Below are 17,941 nucleotides of genomic sequence, written 5' to 3'. Positions count from 1 at the left end.
GTAGTATTGATTCGATTCCAAAAGTTGTACAGATCTATGGAGCAAACGAGACTTACATATGAATGTTTTACTTGCCAGGGTTCAAAAAGATAATAAAGTGAAAAAGAAAAAAAATTAAGGGCATGTGAAAGAAAATCACAAGGTTAACAAAAAAAATGCATAAATCTCAGATATATTTTGCTGTGGTACAACGTTAAAGTTCAGAGCACTCTCTTAACTACTCATAACTAAGTTTATAAACTGAGATTTAGAGCTAATAACCCAAGCTTATAAACTAAGATTTTTAGTTCATAAAAGAACAGTAGCTTGAAAGACAATAAAAAGAATGCAATCAACTAATAAAAGTTGCAAACAGAGTTTTGTTGTGGTGTTTTGTAAAAAATACTGTTCTTATTCTGCCCTACAGAAAACTTTACGCAAAGGGTTAAAGAGAAAAAGAAAAGCAACTGATCAATCAGAACCCTCATGTCCTAATAAAAGTAACAGTGGCAATATTAACGTGTTTCTATAATTTTAGAATTTGCCTAAGTATGTTTATATGTGACATCTGTGTTTGAAACTCACCTTATGAGGTATTGGTAGAGCAGAGGCTACTGTGTATGTAATCATTGAGGAAAACCAAAAGTTACTGATCTTTTCTGATGTTCATTCATTAAAGCCATTATTTGTAGCAGTGCATAAGCTTGATATAGTTTTTATGTTTCACTGCAATATTAATAATAGTCAATTATTCCTCATCAAACACCTATAATCAAAATATTGTTGTGTTGAAAATGGATCAATTAAATTTATAACTCAAATTTTTCTAACTTTTGTATTCTATAGCAAAGCACAGTGGAAAAACTACTACTCTTAGCTTTGAGAAGTTTCATACATACATACCCATGGATGTATAGACACATAGACACAAATACATTTATGTGTCTAAAGTTTAATGTTGCCTAACTATTGAACTAATATTGAACTAATATTAACTATTGCTAATATTCAGGGGGACCTAAACACACATATATAAGAATGCTTCATTTCTTACATTAATTTCTTTCCTATTCAAGTAACTTATAAAGTAGAACAAATCACTGAGCATATTTGGAAATGTCAGTAGTACCTGCCCTAGCCACTTTCTTTGATAAATATGGCATTTGCAAAAGAGAAGCAGCAACAAAGACAAACTCTGTCCAACACTGACTACAAAATTCTGATATGTTTTTTCCTGACAGTTACTCTTGACAGAAAATAAAATCAAAGTAATACAAGATTTTCTGATTCACCTTTATACATGGAGTACATCTGCATAAAACAGTGATTGAACTTTACAGTTCAAATAATTATCATAAAAAAATACATAATCTTACTCTTCAACCCATCTTCTTTTGAAACACTAGCTCTGATAAGGTAGAATTTCAATTTGAAGTATACATTTTTTTAAAGTCTCATTAGAATATTTTTTCATTTCAGTTCGTATCTGACAAGTCTCTCATAATTATCTTGCAAACCAAGTAAGAAATATGAGTGGGAAGGAGATAGTGTTCACATCCACTGTACTTGATCTAATTATTATGTCACAAGAACACCCATGGTAGAAGAGGGGGCAGGCTGTGCAGGCCTTACACAGCATTGCCTGGCCCTGCTCCGATTAGATTTATTAATGATTTCAACAAGTTATTAAATTTCAAGGTGATATACAGCTGAGAGCGACTTCACTGGAAAATAGGATTCAAATTCTTTTTGTTTTCTTCATTTTTTTTTTGTCTTGGACAGGGTCTCACTATGTACTCCAGGCTTGCCTAAACTTGTGATCCTCCTGCCTCGTCAGCTGAATGTGGAGATAACAGACGCATTGCACCATGCCTGACTCAAGTTCTTCAACAACAATAACAACAACCATTACAGTAACACAACTTCCAAGCAATAAAATGATATTAAGAACTAAAGTCCAGAAGATAAAAGTAGTAACACAATAAAGATCATTTCTTACTCTTTGATTAAAAAAGGCAATAGTTCAACAACAGGACAGGTGAAGATCTGATTTGGCAGAAGTTTTCTTTAAAATAAAAATGGGGAACCTTTAATTTACCTCATGTCAGCACAAGTTGAAGTTGTGGTATGAGACAAGAAGCATTGACTCAATTTAGGCTTCAGCAGAAGAGACTTGTCCATGGTAATTAACCTACATGCACATTTCTTTCTATTCTAAATGAGACCACATGTATGGGGTCCCACTTTTGCTACCAGAAGGTCAGTGAATGTTTTCTTGCAAAAGACTATCAGCCTGGAAGGGCATCAGCAATCCACATAAGAAGAGAAAGAGTAGAATTGGGATTTTGTGAACCTCATAAAAGATAAACCTTGATAAAATATATCACTGGGGTTTAAACATTTGGAGGACTCCTAGGTATTTTAGGAACCATACTCATTTACCAGAGGGCAGAATGGAAAATAATAATTGAGAATGATCTAAAAATAGATGTCAGGTTAATATGCCAGGACAATAAAAGAAATCATGGGATCTACAGTCAGAAGCCCAAGTTCAGGCAAGTCACCTAAATTCATAGGTTACATAATCTTCATCATCATCATCATCATCAATAATCATTCCAGAAAGCATATTAAATGTTCTGAATCTTCAAAATGATTTGAAAATAGTAATAATAGTAAGCCACCAGAACAGAGTGTCTAGTATTCAAGTCAAACCAGCCAGCCTCCACAGCACCCACCACAGGGTCTCCTTTTTCTGAAGAATGATGGGGCTGAGATAGACTAAAGACAAAAGGTCCCTGTAATGCTTCCAATTGCAATTACAATTTATTCACTCACTCTTTTATCTCTGTTAAAGTCAAGAAATAGTAATGAAAGGAGAGTTATAAAGAGTAAACAATGTCATTAATTTGGCTAAATAATGTAGTTGTGATGGTTAAGCTTAATTGTCAGTTTGGTTGACCGCTAACCATGGACTGAATTCTCGGAAACTATGAACCAAATTAAACCTTTCTTCTTTTCAGTTGTGGGTGTTGAGTATTTGTCTCCACAGTGGGAAAGCTGATCCATACAGCAGTTTTTATTGAAGTAATGAATGGACTGCACTTCTACAAAGATACTCATTAATTTAACTGAAATACAGGAAATATAACCCAAGTTCTCTAAATCAGATGAGGGCTGATTGTTTTTATCCAAATAATTTACCCCTATACTTGTGTTGCCAATCTTGAAAATATCTACAATTTTCTGAAATACAACCTCTCTAGTTTTAAGTTTCAGACACTGGAGAGCTGATATTTTTATAATGCCCATCTGCTTGCTATAGTTTGGTATTTTTTTTTAAATGACTGTCTTCTGAATTAGTAATATTTATCAGTTGTTCCAAATTTACTTACCCTTTGACCTTCTTTTCCAGGTGGACCTTGGGGGCCCTGCATCCCTAAGGAACCCTATGAGAAAAAAGGGACAACATGTTAATAGGGTCTTTGAACTATGCCTGCTTCACAAAGGGTGTTGTGAAAATTAATGCTCTTTTCACTAATTAAATGAAACTTTGTGACTGATTTGAGATCTTCTAAATTTAAATTGTGCAATATATTAATAATGATGAATTCCCCCTCACTGTCTGGTTTATCTTTGCAACTAACTCCAAGAAAGAATAAAAAGTAGTTCCAAATCAGGTGTGAAATGAAGCATACCAGTTAAAATACCCCATGCCTTCAGAACCACATTTTACCGACTTACCACCAATACATTGCAACAATATTTGCAAGCAGAAAAAATACCACTTTGTAATGTTCACCTTTATAAATAAAAATGCACTTTTGGTTGAGAGTAGTTTTCTAAATATCTTTTAGGAAAACACATGATTATAGATTTGGCTTCAAACATACGTCCATGACATTTAACTTTTAGTATCATAGAGATTATTTAATGTTTTCTCATTATATTGGTAAGTGATAGGGAAGGTATTTTTTTTCCAGATCATAAAAAAAAAGTCTCAGGAAATCTCAGGTGTTGTTAGTTTGGAAGTCAGGTTTCTTGATCTTTATAAATATTTACTGTTATACAAGAATTCCTCCTCAGCAAGAAACTCAAAGTGCTTTTCATGCTCTGTTTTACTCTTCAGCAGTTATTATTCCATTTCCTTTGTCTTTATAGCTGCTTGCTTCTTCCTTTCATTGTCAACCTGCAACCTTAAATGTGGGGTATTTTTAGGGTTGTTTTCTTCTTGGTTCACATTCTCTTACCATGGTCTCATATACTACTGGCTTCAGATTCTCTAAACCAATGATCCCTAGGTTTATTTATTTTTTATTTTTTGGTCTTTTTGGGACAAGGTCTGGCTTCAGGCTGGCCTTGAGAGTTCGCTTCTCTGATTGCATATGAGCTGCCCGTTTTAGTGTCAGAATGCCTTGTATTTTTCCATTCCAGTTCTTATCATAAATTCACGTAAGGGACTGTTCAGGAAATGGTAGCCCAGGCTGGTCTTGAACTCTCAAGGATCCTCCTGCCTCAGCCTCCCAAGTGCTGGGATTACAGGTGTGCGCCATCACACCTGGCTTCCTAGATTTATAACATCAGTTTGTTTTCTGAGTTGCATGCAGATGCAACATTCAGTTGCCTGTTTGACATAACCACCTCCCTCACGGGCATCTCAGATTTAGTACACTCAGCACAGAAGTGAGGCTGCTTCCGCAAGACTGGACTCTCTTCCAAACTTCCTAACCTCAATAAATTCACACAGTACTCTCAGTGCCCAAGTTAGAAATCTAGAACTCAAACTCCATACTATCCTCTTTCAAACTTACACCTCACATCTAGTTACCAAGTCTGGTTGATTTTTATCTCCAAAGCATGGCTGGATCTATTTCTCTCCATCTCTACCTCCGCCGGTATCTCTTCTTGCTCATCTCAAGATCTTCCCAGTTAACTTCACATCACAGCCAAACTGATCTTAAGAAAACCCAGTTTCGCTTCTCTGATTGCACATGAGTTGCCCGTTTTAGTGTCAGAATGCCTTGTATTTTTCCATTCCAGTTCTTATCATAAATTCACGTAAGGGACTGTTCAGAAAATGGTTTATTTTTCTCACCAGGTCTGAGCTGCTGTAAATAGAATCTGTGTCTAACTCATCATGATATGCATCTGTTAAAGTCTGAATGGGAGCAACTCACACATTCCAGTTAATCCACTCTGTGTTTTTAGCTAAGATGCAAAAGGTTTCCCAAATCTCTATAATTAGTAAATGTACTAAAAGTGGTTTGGAATCAATGAAAAACTCTAGTAGTACATATTCAAAAAAAGCGGAATTCACCCTAATTCTAGAAGCAACATTTCTGTGTTATCTAATTTAAAAATGATTGGCATTCTTTATTTTTTATTTTTGGTACTGAGGGTTGAACTTGAGGCCTCAGGTAAGCATTCACCAGACTCTTAGAATTCATTTTTATAATGTGACTTTTTCCTTTAAAATCATTAGTATCTTGAAACTAAAATAATAGATATATTTATAATGATCTATATTATTTATTATGTATGTATCCATTTTAAATTTTTTCACATTATAGTTTTATAAGTGCCATATTTATAATTTTACCATTTGATTCTACTTTGAATAGAAAAATGATAGACATTTCAATATTTCATTGAGATAGCTTTCATTTGGCTAAAGTTGTCTGGATTCAACATTAATTATTGTACCTAATTTTCTGTTTTTTGTTTTTTTTTTTTTTTTCCTCCGGTACCGGGAACCGAACTCACGACCTTGCACTTGCCAGGCAGGCGCTTTTGCCACTGAGCTAAATCCCCAACCCCTTGTACCTAATTTTCAAAGAGCATTCAGTACAAAAATGCTGCATGTGTCACCAATTTGCATTGCCCAGATCTTTGACTCCTTCACAATAGATGAATAAAGTTTATGTGTTTATTGTTTCCATTCCTTTTATCTGTTTTTGAACAGTTTCATGCTGCAGAAGCCTATGAAAACTATATTTTACTGATTTAGGTATGAATAAAAGCCAGGGAATGAAAAAAAAATCAGTTCTTTTTGCAGTTAAAAAAAAATTAAATGATACATAACCAAGGAAACTTGGCTAACTAAATTTTTGGATAGTACATTTCTAGTGTTCATAAGAAAAACAAATATTAAAATCCAAGTATACCAAATATTAATTAAAATATAATTACAGGGAGTTGTATCATATTTTATAAGACTGACACAATTTTGGCTCTAGATTAAACTCTTCCCTTTTACCCTGAAGAAAACATCATTTCATGAACAGTCAAACATTTTTGATATTTGTCTAAATGTGGATACCCCTCCCTCTCAGGATTTTTAGATAGCAGTTACTAAAAGACACACACGTACAATGTCATCAAGGGAATATGTTTAATTCTGAGAAATGTAGTTAAAATTACTTCCTTTACTGATTACTCCCTTACTAATTGGGAGAATTATAAAGTAAAACTCTGTAACATATAAAATTATTATATTTTATTTGTCATATATGCACATGGTTAAATATAGTTAAAAGAACATTTTGTGTGCAAGATCCAAGTACTAAGATATGGCAACAATTCCATACTTAAACCCACTACCATGTCTTTGAATGTGTTCCATTCTGAAACCCCTCTTTACTTTTGCTAAGTCTAGGACCCAGCTAGGAGTTTGATAAAAAAATTGGAAATTCTTTCTAATCTTCAACTGATGATTTAATATTATAATTATCCACGACTTATTTTTAATTCTAGCCATATTTCCCTAATGATCAGAACATTTTTCAACTGTCTTTATTGAACATTAGTTGACATTTACAAAGAAAAACAACCTTCATATTGTCATCAGTAAAAGACAGATCAATCAACTATATAAAAATCCCATATTTCTCAAAGTAAGAAATTATAACTTGAGGATAAGCCACTATTTATAATTATCCAGATCACTACTCCTTCCATTTAGTAAGGTCAAATAATGGGTTTATTTGTTGCGTACTGTGAAAATTACTGATAGACCTAGTTTAGCTCTAGTTTACCTAAATTAAAATTGGGTAGAGATTAACATTTGTCTCAGAACCCTTGCCATTTTTATTTCTTAATCTGACTTTGTAAATATCTCTATGTGCATGGGATATTTATTCTTTTAACTGAAAGTGAGTTCTATCAAATAGTAGCCCTTTTTTGTACTATCCTTCAGCTCATTTATAGAAGAGACTTAATAGACACTTGGTATACACGGTCATAAGAGGTACAGCAATACTGGTGTTGGTGTCAGGGAATAGTTTATTGCTTTACATATAATTATTTTTATTATTGTAACTTGGACTTCAGTGATACACTTACAAACTTTAAATCTGATTTGTCTTATTCTAAAGTGATAATCTCATTCTCTTATGTTTAAGATTTTCTTGTATGAGTTCATTTAAGAATAAATCATTTATAAACTAACTTTTCTCTATTTTTAAACTCATTTACTTCTTTGATAACTACCTGATGCTTTATACATTTGGATAATTTGCCTAGAGAATCATGTTCTTACATATCTTTGTACACATGGTATGTTGTATTATCTATGCAGGTGCTCTTGGACTTAATTTGGCAAAGAATGTCTATTTTTCTATTTTTCTCATCTACTTAATCTGCTATAAAAATAACTATAACTCAAGTTATTTCTAAAATTTTGCAAACATACAGATTTATGACTCTTTGAAAGAAAAACGACAAAATATTTAGTATTTTGAAAATGTAAACCTCTGCATATGTCTAGATAGTCAAGCATTTTTTGTGGAATGGAATTCTGGATATTAAAATGCTGAAAAAGAATGAACTTCAGAAGGCTATTACTACTTTCTGCTAAGATAAAAATATGTAAAAAAATAGCCTGAGGCAGCCAAACCATTTTAAATGCCAGTAGATCGTGATTACAATGTGTTGTATTTCACATATCACTCTCTGGACAATGTGCTGATTATTTAAGACAAGCTGAGGCTTATCATCATGGAAGACCATGTAAATATTTAACTGAGAAATTACTTAGAATTAAATGGTTCAGAAAAAAATCTCTGAAGTGTTTAACAAATATAGCAGATGTTGAGTAGAATTAACAGAGAAGATTAATTGCATTTGAGCATATTTTCATTTGGGAAAAGAGGCAAGATATATTCTTAATTTTTCAGTCAAGGAAGGGAGCTAAAGTAAAATGGAGACGTTTCATTCTTAAAGTATTATTTGCACTACCTTGTTAGGAACGTTGCAGTACATACGATACCTAACATCCACTTCAACAAAAATGTGATGAGAATAAGTATATTTCCACTGTTATGAGTATTACTTTAAAATATGCTTCATAGACTTAATAAAATTAAGCAGAATCTGCATAAATTATTGAATTACTACTAGGGAATTTCTGTCCTTTTTTTTAAAAAAAGATAGCATCTACAAAGTCAAAACAAAAACAAAATTTACATGTCTTTGCAAAATATTTCCTACCTTTAATATGAGAACAAGAAGAACAAACTTTGTGAGGTTGTGGGCATCAGAATAAAGTTTTGTTTTACATGTAAACTGGCGTCTTTAAAATGAATCACTCTATGGCAGTTTTGTAAAGGCAAAAGCAAATAAGTAAAAATACAATAGACATATTGTTCAGTCACAGGAAGTGATTTATATATTAATTTTGAGCATGAAATTTAATAATATTTGCATTAATAAAGGAATGGTCAGTTTTATGTTATTCCACAGAATTACCATGAGACAAGAGAGAATTTTCCTTAGGATGTATAAATATTGAGAAAATTGAATTAAAGTATGTTCATAAAAAGCTCATTTCATAATAAACAGTTGTTAGTGAACCCTACGAAATAGATGTCTTTGAAATGAAAACAATAAAGTCTCTTCCATAGTCTAAGGAAACCCTTACAGGCTCTCTCAGTGATGCTGATAGCAGAACAATATGAGGAGCTGTTATTAAAGAGAAACTCTTATGAAATACTAGTTTGGACTGCGATGACTCAATCATTGTCATTTACAGTAAACCAGTTCCTGATTGGATGAACAATTGTATCCTACCTTCAACAGATTAAAAAACAGAGCTCATACATAGTGCTTTCAAAACTTTTCCATCTCATCTAACATCCCCGGAAGCATTTCAGACATGGGGCACAATGAATTATAATAAGTCCATGTGGCTGGAGGGATGCATTTTAATGATAATCTTTTTCCATGTTTTGAACGCAGCACACACATCTCTTCTTAGTGTATGGATTCTCAAATAGTTTATTCTCCAATGAAATGAGAAAAACTAAAAGTTAAATAATAGAACATACAGGCTGTGAGTCTGGAATGTTATGAGACATCTATACTCACCATAAACTTTCCTTCAATAGTGATTTTTGCTCCTGTTATGAGATTTTACATCTTGCATTATGTATAATATATATGCATACATTTACTGTATTTTGCATTTACTGTGTGTTACATTTACTAGATGTTGAAAGGATGACTCTTAAGATTCTGATTCTTTACACTTCTCGTGGTACTTCTGCAGTGGTAAGAATATTAATTGTCATATCCTCAGAAAATCCAATTTAGATAAGTATATTCTTCATTCACAGATTGCATTTGATACCAGAATAATCCAAGTTACTTTTCCTTCTTGTGTAGTTGTGTTGCAGAATAGATGTAATGCTTCCTTTTGGAGGAGTGTGCCCTTCATTTGAGGAAGAGCTCTAACCTCCCCTGATTATTATCTCATGTCACTGAGGAGTAACTACTTACTTTTTAAAAAGAAAAAACAACATGCAAGGGGCTGGGGATTTAGCTCAGTGGCACAGCGCCTGTCTGACAAGTGCAAGGTCATAAGTTCAATTCCCAGTACCGGAAAAACAAACAAACAAATAAACAAACACAAAAACATGCAGTGAACACATTAAAGTATTTGTATAAATCATTAATTAGTACAAATAGAAATGAATTATTTAAAATGCTTACATCATTTAAAATAATGTTTCACATTTGGTAATTCCTCTCTATTCACTTCATGTATTTATTTCAAGCACTTGCATACTTTGGTGCTTTCACCTTGGGAATTATTACTGACTGTGAAACACTTTGTGTAGATTTGTTTTATTCTGGCCTTAACCTAATTAATGAAATGGTTTGATTTCAGTTAACTCAATGCTCTACTGATGGGTGAAAACTGATAGCCATGACCTACTTGTTGAATCCATTTGTATCATCTATTTTAATGATTTATGCAAGGAGAATATGATAAATTCTGTTTTAACGATTAGTCAGATCATGATAACTGCCTGGAAATTTTGGACTAGCTTTTCCATAGTTTAGTGGCCACATGGAAACACAATTCTGTTGCAGAAGACGAAGAAATAATCTACACATATGCTGCTTAGTATCTCTCTCAAAGAGTGGGCCACATGGCAGAGATGTAATGCCTCATTTACTTTATTTATTTATTTATTTTTTTTGATACCAGGAATTGAACTCAGGACCGTGTGCTTGCCAGGCAGTCTCTTGTGCCGCTGAGCTATATCCCTGGTCCATAGTTCCAAATTTAATACAATTTCACATTTGGGCTAGCTAACATACTTGACTGGACTGCAGGAAGCAATCTTGTAATCTTAGGATTAAAAATTTCATCAGCATTGAAATATTCCCACTATGTAAAAGACACAGGTATTAAATGTAGAAAATGGTGAAGGTGGTTTATGTATTATCAGGCTAAGTAACTGCAGTGAAGATGAGTGAAAAGCAAACATTTAAAGAGGAGAAAAACACACTCTGTACTAGAATAAGGAAATTTTAAGGAATATTAATTAGAAACTTAGGTATTTTTCTTTTTTTGGTTTTACTTGTATTGTTTTATTTGTGGTACAGAGGATTGAACCCAGGGCTTTCTTTTTTTAAAATTTTATTTTAAAGAGGAAAGAAAAGCAATGAAAACAGTGATATGAATTTTAAAACAAGATAATAGGAAATTAGCAATGGTTATTATATTGCATATTGTTATCTTCAAAGTAGTTACTCAAATTACAAGACACAGGCATGCAAGTTGATCAAACAATATAAGCTAGTCAATGCTTTCTTATTTTTCATTTTGACACAGATGGCTTGCCAAGTCACCCAGGTGGGGTTCAAACTTTCAGTCCTCCTGCCTCAGCCTCCTTGTGCAGGGATTACAAATCAGTGTCACCATGCCTGGCTTTTCTCTTTTTAAAACTTTTTTCGCCTTTCTTCTTATTACCAGAAGCAACCATTTTCCTTGGGAAGATTAAGATTATAACCTTAGAAGCATAAAGAGATGGAAGAGTCAATGTTTGGCTTTTAGTACCAGAGAAAGGACCGTTCAGCCTGCACAGGGAGCAGTGCGGAAACTAGTTCTATTGGGAAGAGTGTTTGTAAATATCAAGCCCTGTATCATCACATGTCAACATTTAACCACAGATCAGGAGGCAAAAGGTACGAGGAGTCCTAAGAGTAGTCCTCCCCCAGTCAGAAAGGGGATGTAGAGAATGTCTTCTTCTTCTGCTTCCCTGTATCAGAAGTTTCAGAAGAAGAGTGGTAAATGAGGCAGAATATTCCTGTTTTCCCTTTCAGCAAAGTGAGAGGGGGAAAAACCTCCAAATCAGTCAATTCTTCAGCAACAACACTGCTATGGGAAGTATACCAAACAAAGCCTTTATGTTTCTGAAGGAAATATGTCTCAGTCTGCATTTCTGCACCAAGAAAACCATCAAACAAATGTGAGGGCAGAATAAAATGAATTTAAGACATGTTAAATCTCAGAAAATTTACTTACACTTTTTTCATAATTTTCTTGAATAGATGTTCATATAAATAAAGGAATACAACCAAGAAAAGGGGTGATGAGCAAAAGAAGAAGCAATGGAACCGACTGAAAGAATAAAGGAGTCAAGAATGAAGACTTCGTAGTTGCCCTAGAAAGCTACTAACCTGGATGTGATAAAAGTCTGAACGCTATTCCCAGGGAACAGGCAGCAAGAGGAAATTTGAAAAGTGAAGGGTAATCCCAGGGAAAACAGAAGGACAATTAGAAACTTCAGAACTAAAACACATAAAAAACTCAAACTGTCAAAGAACAAGCATATTACTTAGCTCTGCAAATAATGACATTTGTATTCATAAAAATGTGACACTAGCTACATCTATATTTTCCAATTAAAAGCAAATTTGAAAATTTGACATTTTTAAATTGTGCTCCATGGAGACTGCCATTTAGTCACGTTGTAAATCGTTTTTCTTGCTTGGTCAGTGACTTGAGGACTTTTTTTTTAACATGCAGCAATTTGCTCAATGGTCAAATATACTTTTTCATTTATGCTTCTGCTTTTGATACTTAAAAAGTTATTCATTAATTATTTTAAAATTCCAATATTTTCTATAAGACATGCTGGTTTAGTTTTAAAATGTTGATCCATTCAATATTTTTATTGGGATAACAGGTATGAGGGATCCAACTTTGTTGTTCTAAATGCTACATAGTTCTAAATGCTACATATTGAGTAGTTAATTCTTAATTCACAAAAGCAGTGAAAAGTCTTTATCCATTAAAAATGGACTGTACAGTGACCTTTCTTTGATAATTTGTGTACTGACTAATGAAAAAAGTGGCTGCATCATTTATTTTCTTTTTGTGTACGTGAAGTAGAAAAATGTGGGCTAGCAGCTTTTATGTTAACAAAAAAGGACTCATCCCTGAAAATGTCCCTAGCCATTTATTGAAATGACATTTTTTATTATGAGCTCTTTACACTACTATTTTATTTTTTATTTCTTTTTTTATTTTAAAGTGAAAAGAGAACAAAATAACAACAACCAAGACAAAAACAAAACTACAAAAAAACAATAAAAATGATACAGAATTTCAAACGAGAGGATAGGAAGTTGACAGTTGTTATCATCCACGAAGTTGCTCAGAGTACTCAATGTAAGAATGCAAGATTGATCAGACAATTAAAGAAAATAAAAATAATAAAAAAATAGAAACAATACGGGGTTTCACTAATAAAGGTAGTAGGGATTCATCGATGGCTGTTATATTGCATTTAGTTATCTTCAAATTAGTTGTTCACATTAGGAGATATAATCATGCAAAATTGGTCAGAAAAAGAAAAATTTAAGCATTAACTATTCCTTTCAATAAACCAATAGGCATCAGCGGTACAGTTATCCCAGCTATCTTTGTATAGCAATATATAGATTTTCCTTTCTTCTTTCTTTCTTTTCTCCTTTTACTGTTTGATTTTTTTAACCTTGCAAATACACTGATTTGAAAAGTATTCAAATTTTATGAAAGCCCTATGGAAGATAAGCAAAATAAGCTGATTCTCAAACTTCATGTGTTACAGGCAGATTCAGATTTACCACTGAAATAGTAAGGGATGACCTTAATTTCCTATCTGGCAATTTGTCCAAAAGCATGCAGAAATCAGTTGCCATTACTGTTCACAGAAGCTATTCTTACACTGCAATAATTTGCTACTAATATGGCTAACACAGATTGTCTCTTATTATCATGTATAATAAGTATATTTGTAATCACCAACTTGTCCTTAGACTCAATTTGTATTTACTGGTTATAAAACCAAAAAGGCAAATTTTACAGATTGAATAAACCTTGTTAATGCTGTATACATTTAAGAAAAATGCCAGGAAGGCATTCTAAATATTGAGTAGTTGATTCTTAATTCGCAAAAGCAGTGAAAAGTCTTTATCCATTAAAAATGGACTGTACAGTGACCTTTCTTTCATAATTTGTGCACTGACTAATGAAAAAAGTGGCTGCATCATTTATTTTCTTTTTGTGAACGTGAAGTAGGAAAATGTGGGCTAGCAGCTTTTATGTTAACAAAAGAGGACTCATCCCTGAAAATGTTACTGAGACCTCTGCATGGCTGAGAGCTAACTTCGTTTCTGTGGAAATTAAACTGCAGTTGAATGGACAAATCAGCCTGTGTACAAAGACTGTACTTCGTTGAGCACAACCTTTCAGAAACAAGGTTAAACTATCAAGCTACATAATTGCTTCTATTTTTCAGACTGAATAAGTTAAGACTGGGTCAGTATAATTCCCACTCAGGACAAGAGCATTAAGGAGATAGGTCGTGACATGTCACAGAGACCTTTGGGACATTCCAGTGTCACTTTTCAGTTAATTGGCTTGGTAACAGGGGTGGTCATGCTCTCCAAATAATCACATTGTGAAGCTATCAAAGCCAGGAACAAACTATCCAGTTTTAAATCTACTAACCACATAGAAAATTGGCAGGAATGTAAATTATGATTAGTGTTTCCTTCACATTTCAATGAAGTGAAGCAATTAGAACATTACTTTCAAACTTCTGGAAAGAACTAACTAGAGTATCTAGTGAATAAATTATGATAATTTGAGAGTCAGCGTATTCTCAAATACATCAAAGAGCTACAACAAGCAGACAATAAGGAAGGAAAGAATAATACACACAATATATAAAGAGTCTCGTATTTGTCCAGGACCAAAAAGTAGGGGCCCTACTACAAGATTTCATTATCATTTAAATAAATCCTTTGATGACTTCTGCACATTCATAATAGAAAATTAAGAAGATAGAGAATTGGTATTTATTGAATACTTGTGGGTCAGGAATTCCATCAGTCACTTTACATATATGATCTGATTTAATTTTAGCAACTCTAAGAAATAAAATTGTTCCTTTTTACAGATAAGAAGATAAATGCCCTAAAGATAACACTACAAAAATAAATTAGGAAGCTGAACTCCTAACACAAATATATCTCATGCTAAAATTCTGTTTTTATTTCTGCTTCAAAGGAGCTGTTTGGATCAGAAGATATATTTGACTATGCTTCATTGTAACTTGTGAATGGGAATTCAGGTCAGTATTGTCAGATTTAAGGCACAGGATGACGTTGACGTTTTTGATATTTGAAGATATTAAACTTTCCTGCATATGCTGTATTAGGAAATTGAGACACGGCTATACAACTGGATGGCATCCTGGAGGAAATGAAAAAACTAATTAACTGCACAACATAAAGTAAAATAAGAATAGCAAAGTGCCACAAGAAGAGTACTCAAGCTTTAGAGTTGAAAAGAAGGCAGACAAGTCAGAAGAAGGATGGTGCAGCTGAGGAGTCTCACTTCTCTTTGTCATGCTTTCGTATTCCTCAGGTGGCAGTCTAGACAAAAAGACCTGGAGGGTTAAAAGCCAGTACTGGCTCGGCCTCCTGGAGGCTCTTGTTACCTTAATGTGATCCTAAAGAAAAGAGATAATGGCTTGATTTGGCATGTTACTTGCACAGTTTGTGTAAGTGCACGTGAGTCAAGGATGGGAACAGAGTGAATCTCTGTAAGCTTTATAAACTATGCCGTTGTTCTTGTTAATGTTCCTGGATTAATGCCTCAGTCAGGGAGAAAGGTCAATACAGAAATGTAAGGAGAAAATCATCTGGTTTTCCACAACAAGTGAAGATAATTTATGGGATCTGGACAGTTGCCTGAGCCTGGGATCCTGGGAGACGAGAAGCAGTATGACAGGTTGTCCTTATCTACCTGATCAGTCCTGTTAATGATGGTCTCAGTTACATGGTACAGTGGGACCTTGGTTCACGAACTTAATGCTTCCATGATTCTGGTGAAGGTGACCACGTTCATGCAAGGAGGATGGCATGGTCATGCTCCTCATCCTACATGGAGTTCACGAACAGAAGCAAAATTTTGCTGAATGCTCCTGTTTGTAAATGGAAGTGTTTGCAAACAAAAGCGTTAGTGAACTGAATCATTCTATACACAAGATAAACTGAATACTTCTGGTTCCAGCCTCCGTTGGTGAGATTAATCAGAGTCACTGATGGAGAGATAGTCTCAGAGGAGAACTTGTCAACTGGGAGACACAAGGTCTTCCACCTGCTTTCCTATTTCTGCATGTCTTGTGAGAGAGGTAGTAATTGCCTTTTTGTTTTTGAGTATCCTTTTTATTTCTTGCTTGGCCATGCTGGGGATTAAATCTAGACCCTCACACATTTGCCAAGAGCTGTACCAGAGTGCTATACTCCCAGCCCTGAAATTTCTTTTAGAGATAAAGATACAGCAAAGTAAAGGGTAGATTTGCTTCCCACTGAAGGTATTACAGGTACTGTCTCCCTGTAGGCAAAAAGGCAAGTGAATTCATTCATCTGTGATGCAAACTCTTTGCCCACACAAAAACTTTACCGCAGCTTCTTGAACTTGGGGCAAGAGTAACCACCATGAATGGGGAGCACATGTGCTTGCTGTCCTGAGTGTGAACACCTTTCTCTCTGACTCAGAAGTCCTAGATCTTCTGCTGGGACGCAAGGAGCAGGATGCATGTGGCAGACAGCACTGTTATCTTTTAAGTAGGCTGAAGTCTCATGTCTTTCATAGATTCTGGTAATCTTGTCTCTGAATTGGTGATCTACTAGACTTACTTAAGATATTCCTTATATTTTTCTCTCTATTCTTTTAAAATAATGGGATGAGATGCAGATGTTTTTAAGAAAAAATATTAAAGGGCTAGATATTATGTGGTCCATAACTAAAGAAATTGAAATTCCTGAGCAAAATTAAATAAGGAAATAATGGAATGTTTGACTTGGAAATGACCTTTAAAATGTTCTGTTTGATCTATAAATGTTAGCGACACGCTTCAGGTAAAATCAAGTAAATGAAAAATAGCTGCACATTTCATGATAGAATATGCTGACCTTACTTACATTTGCTGTTTCTTCAATCTCAAAAGATGACTTTATTAATGGTTTAAATGATATTAAGCTCTTATTTATATCTGCAGAATATTGAACAGGGGTTGGGATTCTTTAATCAAGGAGATAATTCCAGTTGCCCACAAACAAGACTTTCAAACTGATCAAATATGACCAGGGATAGGAAGTGACACTGGGATCATCACTGCTGAAAACTGTAAATATGGGAGTGACTATCAATCCTAAATTAACATCAGCAGCTACAGAAAGGGGATCTGGTTCTTATTGTGTTGTTTAAGTCAGTGCTTTCATATTTTTTTGTGGGTATTATTCCTGAAAGGTTTGATGATGTCTTACTTTCATAGCATGTTTGCCACTGAAAAGTGTTTGTTTCTTCTACCTCTGAGGAAGACATATTTATTGTATTCCTGTACTGTATCAGGTCCTCTAATCTCCGAGGACTCAGGTGTAAATAAGATGAAAAATGTTCCTGTCCCAGGGAGGCTACACTGATGTAGAAAACAGATAACTAGAATTCCAGAATTCATCTTACATTTGGTAGTTTTCTTAAAGTGAAAGAATCCTACCCATAGAGACACTATGATTTTGTAAAAGTTCTCTTTAAACATTTCCTAGTAATTCCTTCAGAAAGGCCTGTATAATCATTCCTGCAAATATTTTTGTCATTTATAATAGCATCCCTACCATAACAGCTGTAGACAAGGGTTAGTGTTTACTGAGAATTAAGCATGGTTCTAAAATCTTTATATTTTCCATTTATAGACACATAGCTTGTTTTCATATCTTGGCTGTTGTAAATAAAGTTGTAGTGAACAAGGGAATATAGATATCTCTTGGATATACTGATTTCTTTTCCTTTGGTTCTATACTTAGAAGTGGAATTACTGGATTGTATAGCAGATCTATTTGCATTTTTAATTTTTTTTACAGATCTGTTTTTAGTGTCTTAAGGAATCTCCATGCTATTTTCCAAAATAACTGTTTTAATTATATGCACATAAACAGTGTCCCAGGATTCCTTTTTCTTCACATGCTTGCTAACACTTGTCATCTTTACCTTTTTGAGAAAAAACATTCCAAGCAGGTGTGAAATGATATCTAATTGTGATCCTCACTTGTATTTATTTCCCTGAGGATCAGTGATGTGGACTTGAGCATTTCTTCATATGCTTGTGGCCATTCTGTG

At 34.0% G+C, this 17,941-nt stretch overlaps 1 protein-coding gene across 1 annotated transcript in view; it reads right to left on the bottom strand.

The window, feature by feature from the left end:
* Positions 1 to 17,941, bottom strand: part of Col19a1 (collagen, type XIX, alpha 1) — a 304,391-nt gene that overhangs the window by 134,866 nt on the left and 151,584 nt on the right. Inside the window, exon 15 of the mRNA XM_013504411.1 lies at positions 3,375 to 3,428. Within this exon, the coding sequence (XP_013359865.1) occupies positions 3,375 to 3,428 (54 nt within the window). The remainder of the gene's footprint in view (positions 1 to 3,374; positions 3,429 to 17,941) is intronic.

Source organism: Chinchilla lanigera, unplaced genomic scaffold (genome assembly GCF_000276665.1).
Source record: "Chinchilla lanigera isolate Chin_1 unplaced genomic scaffold, ChiLan1.0 scaffold00087, whole genome shotgun sequence".
NCBI lineage: Eukaryota > Metazoa > Chordata > Mammalia > Rodentia > Chinchillidae > Chinchilla > Chinchilla lanigera.
The sequence above is the reverse complement of the archived record's forward strand: the minus strand, read 5'-3'. Positions and strand labels throughout refer to the sequence as shown.